The sequence below is a fragment of the Triticum dicoccoides genome, chromosome 1B (assembly GCF_002162155.2).
Source record: "Triticum dicoccoides isolate Atlit2015 ecotype Zavitan chromosome 1B, WEW_v2.0, whole genome shotgun sequence".
Taxonomy (NCBI): Eukaryota; Viridiplantae; Streptophyta; class Magnoliopsida; order Poales; family Poaceae; genus Triticum; species Triticum dicoccoides.
The window spans coordinates 684,503,953-684,516,467 of NC_041381.1; the positions used below are offsets into that span (position 1 = coordinate 684,503,953).

At 44.7% G+C, this 12,515-nt stretch overlaps 1 protein-coding gene across 4 annotated transcripts; it reads left to right on the forward strand.

Moving 5' to 3' along the window:
- The first annotated feature begins 5,400 nt into the window (after nt 1–5,400).
- On the forward strand, nt 5,401–12,515 carry LOC119349663 (pentatricopeptide repeat-containing protein At1g15510, chloroplastic-like). 4 transcript variants are annotated; one of them, XM_037617748.1, is made up of 6 exons: nt 5,401–8,417; nt 8,510–8,576; nt 9,020–9,151; nt 9,234–9,298; nt 9,400–11,877; nt 11,973–12,514. In XM_037617748.1, exon 1 carries the CDS (start codon nt 5,520–5,522, stop codon nt 8,115–8,117), a length of 2,598 nt encoding a protein of 865 aa, XP_037473645.1. In that variant the 5' UTR covers nt 5,401–5,519; the 3' UTR covers nt 8,118–8,417; nt 8,510–8,576; nt 9,020–9,151; nt 9,234–9,298; nt 9,400–11,877; nt 11,973–12,514. The 4 variants fall into 4 exon arrangements, with proteins under 4 accessions (XP_037473645.1, XP_037473643.1, XP_037473644.1 ...); XM_037617746.1 differs by having other exon boundaries at nt 9,400–12,515; XM_037617747.1 differs by having other exon boundaries at nt 9,063–9,151; nt 9,400–12,514.

Sequence of the window (12,515 nt, forward strand, 5' to 3'; positions counted from 1 at the left end):
ATTGTTGAAGTCATGAGTCGTATTTTTGAAACTGCATGAAGTACACAGAGCTCAAAATTGTATAAATATGGCTACCATGTGATTCTTTTTTTTTTCGAAAGCTAAATTTGAATGTTGGAAGTTCAATTTTATGGGAGCTAACTCTTTTGTTAAATAAATAAAAACTCATCTTGGAGTGAGCTCAATCGTGAAAAAGGAGTCATAATTGCTTGAAGTGCATATTTAAAATTCAAAAATCTTGTTCCATGATTGTTGGAAGTTCGTGATGAAATTTATGAAAGCTTGGTTTCAAAATATTGTTGTCATGTTTGTTGGAAGTTCGTGTTGAAATTTGTGAATGTTGAACCTAGATTCATGTGGCATGATTCTTGGAAGCTCAACCTAGATTTTGTTTATCTTTTATTATGATTTGTTGGAAGTTCATATTGAAATTTCTGAAAATTCAACCAATTTATTTACAAAATGCAAGTGAAAGGATCGATATAGTTGACTAGAGGGGGGAGGGGTTTGTGAATAGGAAACTAACAATTTTTAGCTTTTCTTAACCAAATTAAACTTTGCATCAAAGTAGATTGTCTAGATATGCAGCTAGGTGGACAACCTATATGATGCAACAACCAAAAGCACACAAGCAAGCAAGGATATAACACAAACTAGATCATCGCCGGCGCGCATTGCCGCACCCGTCTATTTTGACAGTTACATAATATTATATTTGTATACAGGGCCATAGGGGCAAAAGAAAAATGAAACTTAAATTTGCAAAAACTCGACCGTTACATTACTCAGTTACTTAGACCTAGCTTTTTGCAAGAATGTCAGGGGCGTAGTTATGTACAGCTAGCCGGTGTCACTGGCACCGGGTCCAATTTGCACTTGCCTAATAAAAATCCATTGATTTAGTGTGTAGGTCATTTATTGTATGACATGTAGACATGTGTTCTTCTATGTGGACACCGGGTAATTTTCAGTCTGGCTCCGCCCCTGAAGAATGTAATGGCCTTAATGTAGACTCTTAATGGGTACTTGATAAATGTATTGGAAGGGAGTTTTTGCGACGTACACAATCCCAATTTATTTATATTACCTATTTGTTGGCAGAGGAGATATGAATTTTATTGATTTTGGTTGGATTAGTACCATCAGTCAGTTCGTAAGTGGTCAATACAAATTGGCTTGTTATGAAAACATACACACCAATCTAGTATCACTAAAAGAAACTGCTAATAAGATGACAATCAACAGCAGAAAACAAACATGTACATGTAATTTTAAAAAGTTTAAATGTTGATTTAAAGCCATGAAATCCTCACTGGTTTATACCCGAATGACAACCATCTTCAACAGCAAAAAATAATAAACAATCTGCTCGATTGTTGAGAGCATTACATCCATGGACGAAGATTCCTAAAGAAGGAATTTAATTAGGTTGGAAATCAAATGACACTAACATGTGTGGTACAAGGAGCCGTGTCGATCTGTAGCCACAAGTTCTTCCATTTAGGCTGTCCAAAATAGGTCATCATGGGAAAGGGGTGACTCCCACAAGTCAATTAAGATCCAAACTGGATTTTCTACCGATCAGCAGTTGATGCACCTTGCACCACGTACAAAAAAGTAAAGCTCACAATCAGGAGAGAAAGTCCAATAGAGCAGGTAATATCATTTGCAAGATGGACAATATAGTCAGAAACTCAGAATATATAATAAAAAAGATGATAACTATCACCGGTCACATACTGGACACAGGATGGCATAATAATGCACCATATGAGGCTAAAATTTTCATATAACATTAACACATATTAGTAGAATGAAAATAAATTTTATATGGCAAAAAGTAAACATTTGTCTCATGACATGTAGAAGAATACGATGCAAATAGATTAGTATGACCATAATATGTCTTTTTTTAAAAGACCAAAATATGTCTTCGACCTCTGTCAGAAAAAGCATATACTTCTAGTAATAGTTTCAAATGGAGTAATATTCTTTGAGCAGATAGCTACACATTGCTAATGTGTAATCTACTGTCTAAGCTCGGCTAACTCTACAGTAACAATAATTGAGCATTACAAAATGTATATGCATTTTCAGTGGCTGTGCATTTTTTATGCAGTAGCTATTCTCACCCATGGTGACATTTCACGGAATTTTCAACTGTACCTGAATCAATTCATAAACTATTTTAGGTCTAAATGTCAATATAGTAGAGAATGCTCACCTGCTTTATGTTCAGTAGCACGCTCAATATTTTCCTTTCACAAGTCATAACCGGAATAACCACATGATTCATCAAGTAACTAATATTATTAAAAAAAGTGCATGGAAATAGCAAATAGTAGCTGTAGTGCCTGTTAATTGGTCCACGCCAACTGCTACCAGAACTACCTCAACTCACATCAACCTGAACCCAAAGAGAGATTTAAAAGGGGCAGAGGGGAAGGTGTAACCTGGACTTGAAGGACAGTCCAAAAACAGATTCGATCGCCCAAAACAAGTAGAGTAGTATCAAACACTTGGCAGGCCCTAATGGTAACACTCTCTCAAGAGATTATTAGAAAGTGCGTCAAGAAATCTCAAACAAGGGAGAAGACAGAAGGATGCCAGATTGACATGGACGGATCTGCACAAGAGGAAGCTTGAAATAATGATGAGAACCCATAGTGAGAAGGCCACATGGTTGGTGGAGGAGATGTTTGGTTCTGCTGCCCGAACAACGGGAGAGCACGAGGCGACGGATATATAATTATATACGTATTAAACAGGCGCACGAACTCAAGCAGGTGTAGGCTGCCAAAGCAATAACGTACCTCCACTAATCAACACCGCGAGTGGCGGACATCAACCGCTATGAAGGCAACCATGAACAGATACTTGAATGCTTTCTTCAATGCCGGCAGATCGTCCATCGATCTGATTCCGCGGTCCCTTTTTTCGCATGTTTCTACCGCTTCAGTTGCCGAGGTGTGCAAGGAGATCCACATCCTCACTCCCGCATTGCTTCGCTCCACGTTGTCCGGCCGATCAAGAGGGCGATCTTCCGTTCGCTCGATCGCCATGTCTCTCTTAGATTGGACTGGATGTTTTTTTCCTTCTGAGCATACCGATCGCCATCTCCAGTAACGGTTGAGTTGCTCGGTGGGCTTTGTCAAATGCTAGGCCCGCAGGCTATTTTTCAGTCATACCCCCCGCGGCCCCAATTAATCAGAGAACGCCGATTTTGTTCCAGGAGCAGCGGCCCATTGGAGATGGCGATCAGAGGGTCAAGCCCAGCTGCGGGAAGTGTTTGTCTCAAAAAAAAAGCTGCGGGAAGTGTTTCACTGAGAAGCTGATCCAACCACCAAAAAACGCCCGAGAATAGATCAAATGGTCCAGAATCGTGAGGGCGTGAGAAGCCTCCTAGAGTGCACAGTTATAATGTTTCTAAATAAGCTTGCACAAGTAAAGGGATGAGATAACTAAGAGTGGAGCCGGTGGAGACGAGTATGTGTTACCGAAGTACCTTCCTTTTGAGGGGAAGTACGTCTCCGTTAGAGCGGTGTGGAGGCACAATGCTCCCCAAGAAGCCACTAGGGCCACCGTATTCTCCTCACGCCCTCACACAATGCGAGATGCCGTGATTCCACTATTGGTGCCCTTGAAGGCGGCGACCGGACATTTACAAACAAAGTTGAGGCAATCTCTACAATTTAATTGGAGGCTCCCAACGACACCACGAAGCTTCACCACAATGGACTATGGCTCCACGGTGACCTCAACCGTCTAGGAAGCTCAAACACCCAAGAGTAACAAGATCCGCTAGGGATTAGTGGGGAGAATCAAATTTCTCTTGGTGGAGAGCGTCCTTAATTGGCTCCGCCCCTAGGTTGGGAGAAGCTCTCCAGCATGCCACATTGACTATGTTCTTCCCAGTGGATGACCACTAATTAAGGGCATCTCCGATGCGACACCTAAAACGAACACGGTATAAGTCCACAGACACTGATATGGGATCGGATCATCCAATCATGTACCTCAAACATCACATACATGTCAAACGGAATTTGAACAAACCGGACAATTTTCATGCAAACCGAATGATTTTCCTTTAAACTGGACCAACTTCATTACATTGTCGACATATATATTTTAACTAAATAAAAGAGGACGACACTTTTTTAACCTTGTCTAAATCTTCACCAGCCATGGAGGCGTCTGTTTTCCATGGCCTGTCTTCCCCATGTCCGGCAAGCTCAATGGCCGTGAGCCTTGCGAAATGAAGTTGTAGGATGGGAAGAGATGGAGAGTACAAGGCCCGTTGGTACAAGGCCCGTTGCACATCCAGGAAGCCTGGATCCTCCGCGACCATGGTCGTGATGACATTTTCATTCGCCTACTTGCCGGTGATTTGCCCCCTATTAGCCGGTGCTCGTCGAGGATTCGAAGGTTGTAGCATTGGCCCTCCAGCGTTTGTCGGAATGCCGACACTACCGTCGCCGGCCACTCTTCTGCCATGGTAGCGTTGAGCGTGGGCGGGGGCGTCGACCCGTCGTCGGACACCTCCTCCATCGTCTAGTCCTCGTGACTAACCTCCGGCGAGCTCGCTGGCAAGCCAGCATCTGTCCGCCGCGCACGAGGAGCCTACCAGTCGGCCGCTAGCCCGGCCAACTCGTGCTTCTGCTCCGCCGAGAGGCTCTCACACGCCACTCTAGAGCTCGCGGTCAGGGGACGTATCTTGTGCACCGAGGCAATTTGTGCTACCGGTGCACCGATCGCCTGTTGCACATTCAAAAAGGTTTAAAAAAGTCCGAAAAAAATTTAGTGCATTGACACAACATCAATGTACGTTGTCACAAAAATTTAAATCAATATTTGAAACATTGCTCGAGATACAAAAATAATAAATTTGACACAGAATCGTACATAATACAAGTTGAGCTTCAGTTTTGGCCCATTAGCACATTGAGGTCAAATTTGTCAGTTTTGTATCTTGAGCATTGTTTTGAATTTTGATTTGAATTTTTGTGACAACATACACTTATGTTGTGTCGATACACTATTTTTTTTCGAATTTTTTCAAACATTTTTGAATGTGCAACAGGCGATCGGTGCACCGGTAGCACCAATTGCCTTGGTGCACCAGATACATTCCCCTCGCGGTCATGGCGGATGTGGTACGACGCAGATCATGCCGAGCGAGGGCATCGTAGCGGGTGCCGCCCAGGTCAGACAACAATTTATCCTTTTATAAAACTTTGATTGCATAAAGTCTAAAATCTCAAATTTATGAGAGGGGCTGGGGTAGCTGTCCAGCATGGGGAAAGGTTTTGAAAAGGGATTTCCAGCGGGTGACCGCTAACTTTCCTTTTTTCTGAGCTTCGTTAATCACCTCGGTTCCCTCCTCACAGCCGGCTGCTTATCCATTCGCGCTACGGAAGCAAGCGGCCACCATGGCGCCACCGCCTCCCCCAAACCTCCGCTAAACCCCGGGGCCATGCCCGCCGCCTCCTCGTCCTCCACCACCGCCGCCCCCCAAAATGCCTCCTCCGCCCACGGCCACGTCGCGACCGAACCCTCCCCTCCTCCTCCTCGCCCCGCCCCGCTCCCCGCCCGCCGCGCGCCACCTCGCCCCGCGGAGCAGGCGCCTCAGCTCCTCCTCCACCACCCGCGTGGCCGTCTCGCCGTCGCCGCCGCCGCCTTCGTCGACGGCGGCCTCCGACACGAGCGCGGCGCTGCGGGCGCTCTGCGTGCACGGCCAGCTGCCGCAGGCGCTCTGGCTGCTCGAGTCCTCCCCGGAGCCGCCCGACGAGGACGCCTACGTGGCGCTCTTCCACCTCTGCGAGTGGCGCCGGGCCGCGGACGCCGGGATGCGCGCCTGCGAGCACGCCGACGCCGCGCACCCCACCTTCGGCCTCCGCCTCGGCAACACAATGCTCAGCATGCTCGTCCGCTTCGGCGAGTCGTGGCACGCCTGGGGCGTGTTCGCCAAAATGCCCCAGCGGGACGTCTTCTCCTGGAACATCATGGTGGGCGGCTACGGCAAGGCCGGGTTCCTGGAGGAGGCGCTCGACCTGTACCACCGGATGCTCTGGGCCGGGGTCAGGCCCGACGTCTACACCTTCCCCTGCGTGCTGCGCACCTGCGGGGGCGTCCCCGACTTGAGGATGGGGAGGGAGGTGCACGCCCATGTCCTGAGGTTTGGGTTCGGGGTCGAGCTCGACGTGCTCAATGCTCTCGTGACCATGTATGCCAAGTGCGGGGACGTCGGGGCTGCACGGAAGGTGTTTGACGGTATGGCCTTGACGGACTGCATTTCTTGGAACGCCATGATTGCTGGGCATTTCGAGAATCATGAGCGGGAGGCGGGGCTGGAGTTATTTCTGAACATGCTGGAGAATGAGGTGCAGCCGAATCTCATGACGATAACCAGCGTGACTGTTGCGTCCGGATTGCTGTCTGACCTTGAATTTGCAAAGGAAATGCATGCGTTAGCAGTAAAAAGAGGTTTTGCCACTGATGTTGCGTACTGCAACTCTTTGATTCAGATGTATACTAGTCTTGGGAGGATGGCGGAAGCATGCACGATATTCTCAAGAATGGAGACCAGAGATGCCATGTCATGGACAGCCATGATATCAGGGTATGAGAAAAACGGCTTCCCAGACAAAGCTCTTGAAATGTATGCACTGATGGAAGTAAATAATGTTAGTCCTGATGATGTCACTGTAGCAAGCGCTCTTGCTGCTTGTGCTTCCTTGGGGCGAGTAGATGTTGGAATCAAGCTGCATGAGATTGCTACGAGCAGGGGATTCATCAGGTACATTGTAGTTGCAAATGCACTCCTTGAAATGTATGCAAAGTCCAAGCACATTGATAAAGCGATCGAAGTTTTTAAGTACATGCCTGAAAAGGATGTAATATCATGGAGTTCAATGATCGCGGGCTTTTGCTTTAACCATAAGTGCTTTGAGGCTCTGTTCTGTTTCCGGCATATGCTGGCAGATGTAAAACCCAATTCTGTTACTTTCATCGCTGCTCTTGCTGCTTGTGCTGCTACTGGATCTTTGAGGTATGGTAAAGAGATTCATGCACATGTTTTAAGGCGAGGTCTGGCATCTGAAGGTTATGTACCCAATGCTCTTCTGGACTTGTATGTGAAATGTGGCCATACAGGCTATGCTTGGGCACAGTTCAGTGCGCATGGTGAAAAGGATGTTGTATCTTGGAATATCATGCTTGCTGGTTTTGTTGCTCATGGACATGGAGATATTGCTTTATCATTCTTCAACGAGATGCTAGAAACTGGAGAGCATCCGGATGAAGTTACATTCGTTGCTCTATTGTGTGGTTGCAGTAGGGCTGGAATGGTTAGTCAAGGTTGGGAACTTTTTCACCGCATGACTGAGGAATACTCAATTGTTCCAAATCTCAAGCACTATGCATGCATGGTGGATTTACTGAGCCGTGTTGGGAGATTAACACAAGCTTACGACTTCATAAATAGAATGCCTATCACACCAGATGCTGCTGTATGGGGAGCCTTGTTGAACGGATGTCGGATACACCGGCATACTGAACTTGGGGAGCTTGCTGCCAAATTTGTCCTTGAGTTGGAACCTAATGATGCTGGATATCATGTTCTTTTGTCTGATTTATATGCTGATGCTGGCAAATGGGCTGAAGTGGCTAGAGTGAGAAAAACCATGCGAGAGAAGGGATTGGAGCAAGACTATGGGTGTAGCTGGGTTGAGGTTAAAGGAGATATTCATGCATTTCTTACAGGTGATGAATCGCACCCGCAGATCAAAGAAATAAATGCTGTTCTACATAGCATATATGAGAGGATGAAAGCATCTGGTTTTGATCCTATTGAATCTTATTCTTTAGAAGATAAAGAAGTATCCAAGGATGACGTTTTATGTGGCCACAGTGAAAGACTAGCTGTCGCTTTTGGTCTCATCAATACCACACCTGGCACCTCTATTTTTGTCACAAAGAACCAGTACACTTGCCAGAGCTGTCACGGTATATTGAGTATGATTTCTAAGATAGTTCGCAGAGAGATAATTGTCAGGGACACCAAGGAATTCCACCATTTTAGGGACGGAAGTTGTTCATGCGGAGGTTCAGGCTAAGAAGACTATAATACGTGGCCATGTGCTAATACTCCTCAGTTCCGAATCACCAGTACATAACTCTTTTGCAACAAGCATTGTGAACTTGATATATGTAGTCACTAGCAAGTAGAAGGATAGCTTCGATACGGCAACATGCCCACCACCAGGCTGCTTTGCTGCTTAGATAAACATAGCTTGTGTTTTGGGTTATGCGTAGAAGCTCCATGCAAATTTACAGCTTGGTACATGACAAAAGATGGTGAAAAGTTATCGGAGATGCTGGGAATTCAGTTCCAACATATCTTGACCTCACAGAAAGTAATTTATTCTTTCTCTCTTTTTTATCAGTGAAGTCACAATAAGGTCCTGTTATTTCTTTCTTAATACTATATATTGTTCCTGCCTTGCAGTCCCCTGAAGTAATGCGCTTCTTGGAGATGATATTTGCTTCCAACAACTTGCCAAAAGAAATATCAAGTAAGCTTATTCCAGTAAGGAAAGGCAGACTAGTGGATTGCATGCTGTTTTGCCGAATAGGAACTGTAATTGTAATGCCTGTCAAATGTCAACTATAGGCTGTATAATGGTGGAGCTGCACTTTTTTGCCGGTTTTATGTTAGTAATACTGTACTTGATATGCCAGTGTGGACTGAGCACTAGCTCAGTGGTAGGGGCATTGTCTAGTGCTCTAACTCGGCCGGGTTTGAGACCTCACAGGAGCAAATATTGCAACTGAGTTTCTCGCTTGTAAGTGAAAAATATGAAGCTAAGGCATTCAGAATAAAAAAAGAACATATTAGTGACTTGAATTACTAGCAAGTAGAATGACAGTTTCGATATGGCAATATGCTCACCAGCAGGCTGCTTGCTGCTTAGATAAACATACTCCCTCTGTCCCTTAATATAAGATGTTTTTGCAGTTCAGAGACAGAGGTAGTAGCTTATATTTTGGGTTATATGTAGAAGCTCCATGCAAATTTACAGCTTGGTACATGACAAAAGATGGTGAAAAGTTATCCAAGATGCTGGGACATATCTTGACCTCACAAAAAGTAATTTATCTTTTCTCTGTTCAGTCTAGTCAAAAAAGGGTCCTGTTATTTCCGTCTTAATATGTTATATTGTTTCTCCCAGTCTCTGGAAGTAATGCTTCTTGGAGATGATATTTGCTTCCGACAACTTGCCAAAAGAAGTATCAAGTAAGCTTATTCTACCAAGGAAGGGTAGAGTAGTGGATTCCATGCTGTTCTGTTGAATAGGAGTAACTGTAATTGTAATGCCTGTCAAATGTCAACTATAGGTTGTATGATGGTGGAGCCATTGTTTATAAGGCGGTAAAGCGACCTAAGGCGAGCATCACCGCTCTGACGCCGAAGCGGCCCCTAAGCGCCTAAAGCAAATGCTTAAGTGCCTAAAGCGGACATATTTCTAAGGCCGCTGCCAGGGCGCCCTATCGCTTAAGCGTCTAAAGCAGGACGCCTTACAAACAAGGGGCGGAGCTGTACTTTTTTGCAGGTTTTATGTTAATAATAGTGTATGCATGAAACTAGGCACTTCAGTGTTTTGAGATGACTTGATAATGCCAGTGTGGACTGAGTGCTAGCTCAGTGGTAGGGGCATTGTTTAGTGCTCCCACTCAGCCGGGTTTGAGCCCTCACGGGAGCAAATATTACAACTGAGGCTCACACTTGTAATTGAAAAACATGAAGCTAAGGCATTCAAAGGGCAGCCCCAGTGCATGTAGCTCCCGCTTGCGCAGGGTCTGGGGAAGGGTCCGACCACTTTAGGTCTATTGTACGCAGCCTTTCCCTACATTTCTGTAAGAGGCTGTTTCCAGGACTTGAACCCGTGACCTCATGGTCACAAGGCAGCAGCTTTACCACTGCGCTAAGGCTCCCCTTCTAAGCTAAGGCATTCAGAATAAAATAAAAATAAATTTGTGACTTGAGTTATACTTGGACCTAAGATGTCCATATACCTGGAAAATGTGAAGGACACCTCCTCGGTGACTCATTTAGGAACCGTCAGAATGTTTTTTCCCTTTTGCTTTTTTGCAACCGGCAGTATGGTTGCCGAGACTGACCCATATCAGATTTTGCAGCATAGTCTCGAACCAGTTTGGCAAGTGGGCCAAAAGTATATTCACAACTTTATGTTCATAACTGAAGTGTTATTGGCTTCTTTCATTTTGACATGCATCTCTTATAAGTTACAACACATAATGCCATAGTTTCATCCCATTTATCATACTTCAGCACATTGTCCTGATGGATTAGTATTGGCCCTGTATTGATGTTTGGGTCTTGACATTGAGATAGTTTACTGTGCTTGTGACATGCATCTCTTAGAAGTTTCAACACATAATGTAATCGTTTCATCACATTTGTCATATTTCAGCACATTATACTGATCAGTACTGGCCCTGCATAGATGTTTGGGTCTTGACATTGAGATAGCTTGTTGTGCTTGTTTCAGCAACAGTACTTGGGCAAGACCAAACCTCCCTTAGAAGCTGAGAGCACTTTGTATTTGAGCACATTATACTAGTGGATTAATACCGATTTTTTCTGTGGCAATGTATGAAATATTTCTTGAGAACCCTGTGCTCAGCTACAATAGTAACATCCACAGAACAAAGGTATCCATATATGTTTTCTGACCTTGTTGAGTGGGGAACGACAAGCAGCTGACTGTTGTAATCCACACCTTGGCAGCTGATACAGTATTGTGGATCGCCACTTGCAAGTTTTCTCTATAAATTGAACTGTCCATCGGTGTACTTTTATTGTACTGTGTAATTCTGTACACTTTAACTCTTGTGCCTGAAGCTGCTGCTAAAATCTCAATACAACCGCTACACAATGCTACTGTCTAACCATATGTAGAGTGTACATGCAGACGGAATCTTTATCAGGTTGTACCCTGTGATGCTTCTTAACACCTAATCGAACTTGAGCAGGTCCTTTGTTCTTAAAAATCAAGTGAATTTTTTATTGTCAAGAGAAAAAACTCCATTTACTTGTCAAGTCATGGTGTTTGATGCAACCTGTAGGTTTAATAACGTTGTTGCATTGGCTGGTTCAGGATCTTCGACCAACCCTTGTACTGTCAAGTGTCAACTGTCATTGAATTATGCCATCTTGTTGATCTTGCAGTTGATGAATCATGTACTGATTCTGAACCTTTTTCTTTCTTTTTTTCAGATGCATGGGGAGAATTATCCAGAAACCACCAACACTTTGCGCCGCCACCAGAGTTCGTCTGTGTATGAATGAACATCCCATGCTTTCAGGTGATGCTCCTGCAGTCCTGTTTAACATCAGATTGTCCTCCGACAGCCGCAATTCATCCACAACACAGGTGATGCTCCTGCAGTCATGTTTACCAATACATCCTTGACCGAAATTAGTTGTCTATAAAAAACTGTGGCATCAAGAGGCATGTATGTAACAAACAAGCAGTAGTATTAGGGAAACTCAAGATATTATTAGGCATATAGTCCAGACATGGAAACCCCCCCAACTGGACCAACTACTCCCTAATACTATCAGAGTAACAACCAGGGAAACCAATACACAACTAAACTGCACAATCTATTATGATTTCTACACAATTGGAAGGCCACGGGCGCACCGCAGCCGTCTAGTGTCCTCTACATCGAGGGCGGCTCAGCCTGGATGTACAGGCAACAATAAATGGTGGATAGGAATCCTGGCATGGAAGAAGAAGGATGGAAGATTCAGCAGCACACGAGAGCATCGATTGGCCTCCTTTTCGGGTGAGCACAGCGCGCCGCACCGTATGATCATCATCATCATCTGGGGGGAAACAAGTTAATGCATCCCTAACCCCGTGGCTATTCAATGGGTTTAGGTTAGTTAGCAGGACCCGTATTCCACATGGAACGGGAGGGAGAAGGGAAAGAGAGGAATTGAATGGGGGCATGCCATGCCATGCAGATTATGCAAGCAAGCAAGCAAGCACATCAATTGCATGCTGGAACAGTTGGTTGTTGCTGCTGCTCCAATCCATGTTTGTTTTTGTATCCTCTTTTTCATGAGCTTCTAGAACGTCTTTTTTTTTGTGTGTGTGTGTGGTTGTGACTTGTGGGAGTACATGCATTCCACCCATTTTATTGTCTAGGGCGGTTGGCAACATTTATGGGTTGCTGATTCATGCATTGTAGTAGTAGTACTAGAATTGATGTAGGAGGAGGCGCGTTAGTTTTGTTTGGCCTGATCACTTCTTATTTTATGTCTGACAAATTTGTGGTGATTTTTGCACACGCACACAAAAAGAAAACACTTTATACTCTAGGGAAGTTGGCAACATTTATTGGTTATTGATTCATGCAATGTAGGATTGATGTTGGAGGTATGTTAGCTTTGTTTTGGCCTGGTTTATTTTTTATTTCAT

What these genes read in the sequence shown, in the direction of transcription:
- LOC119349663 (XM_037617746.1), top strand. Translation starts at nt 5,520, where the DNA reads ATGCCTCCTCCGCCCACGGCCACGTCGCGACCGAACCCTCCCCTCCTC.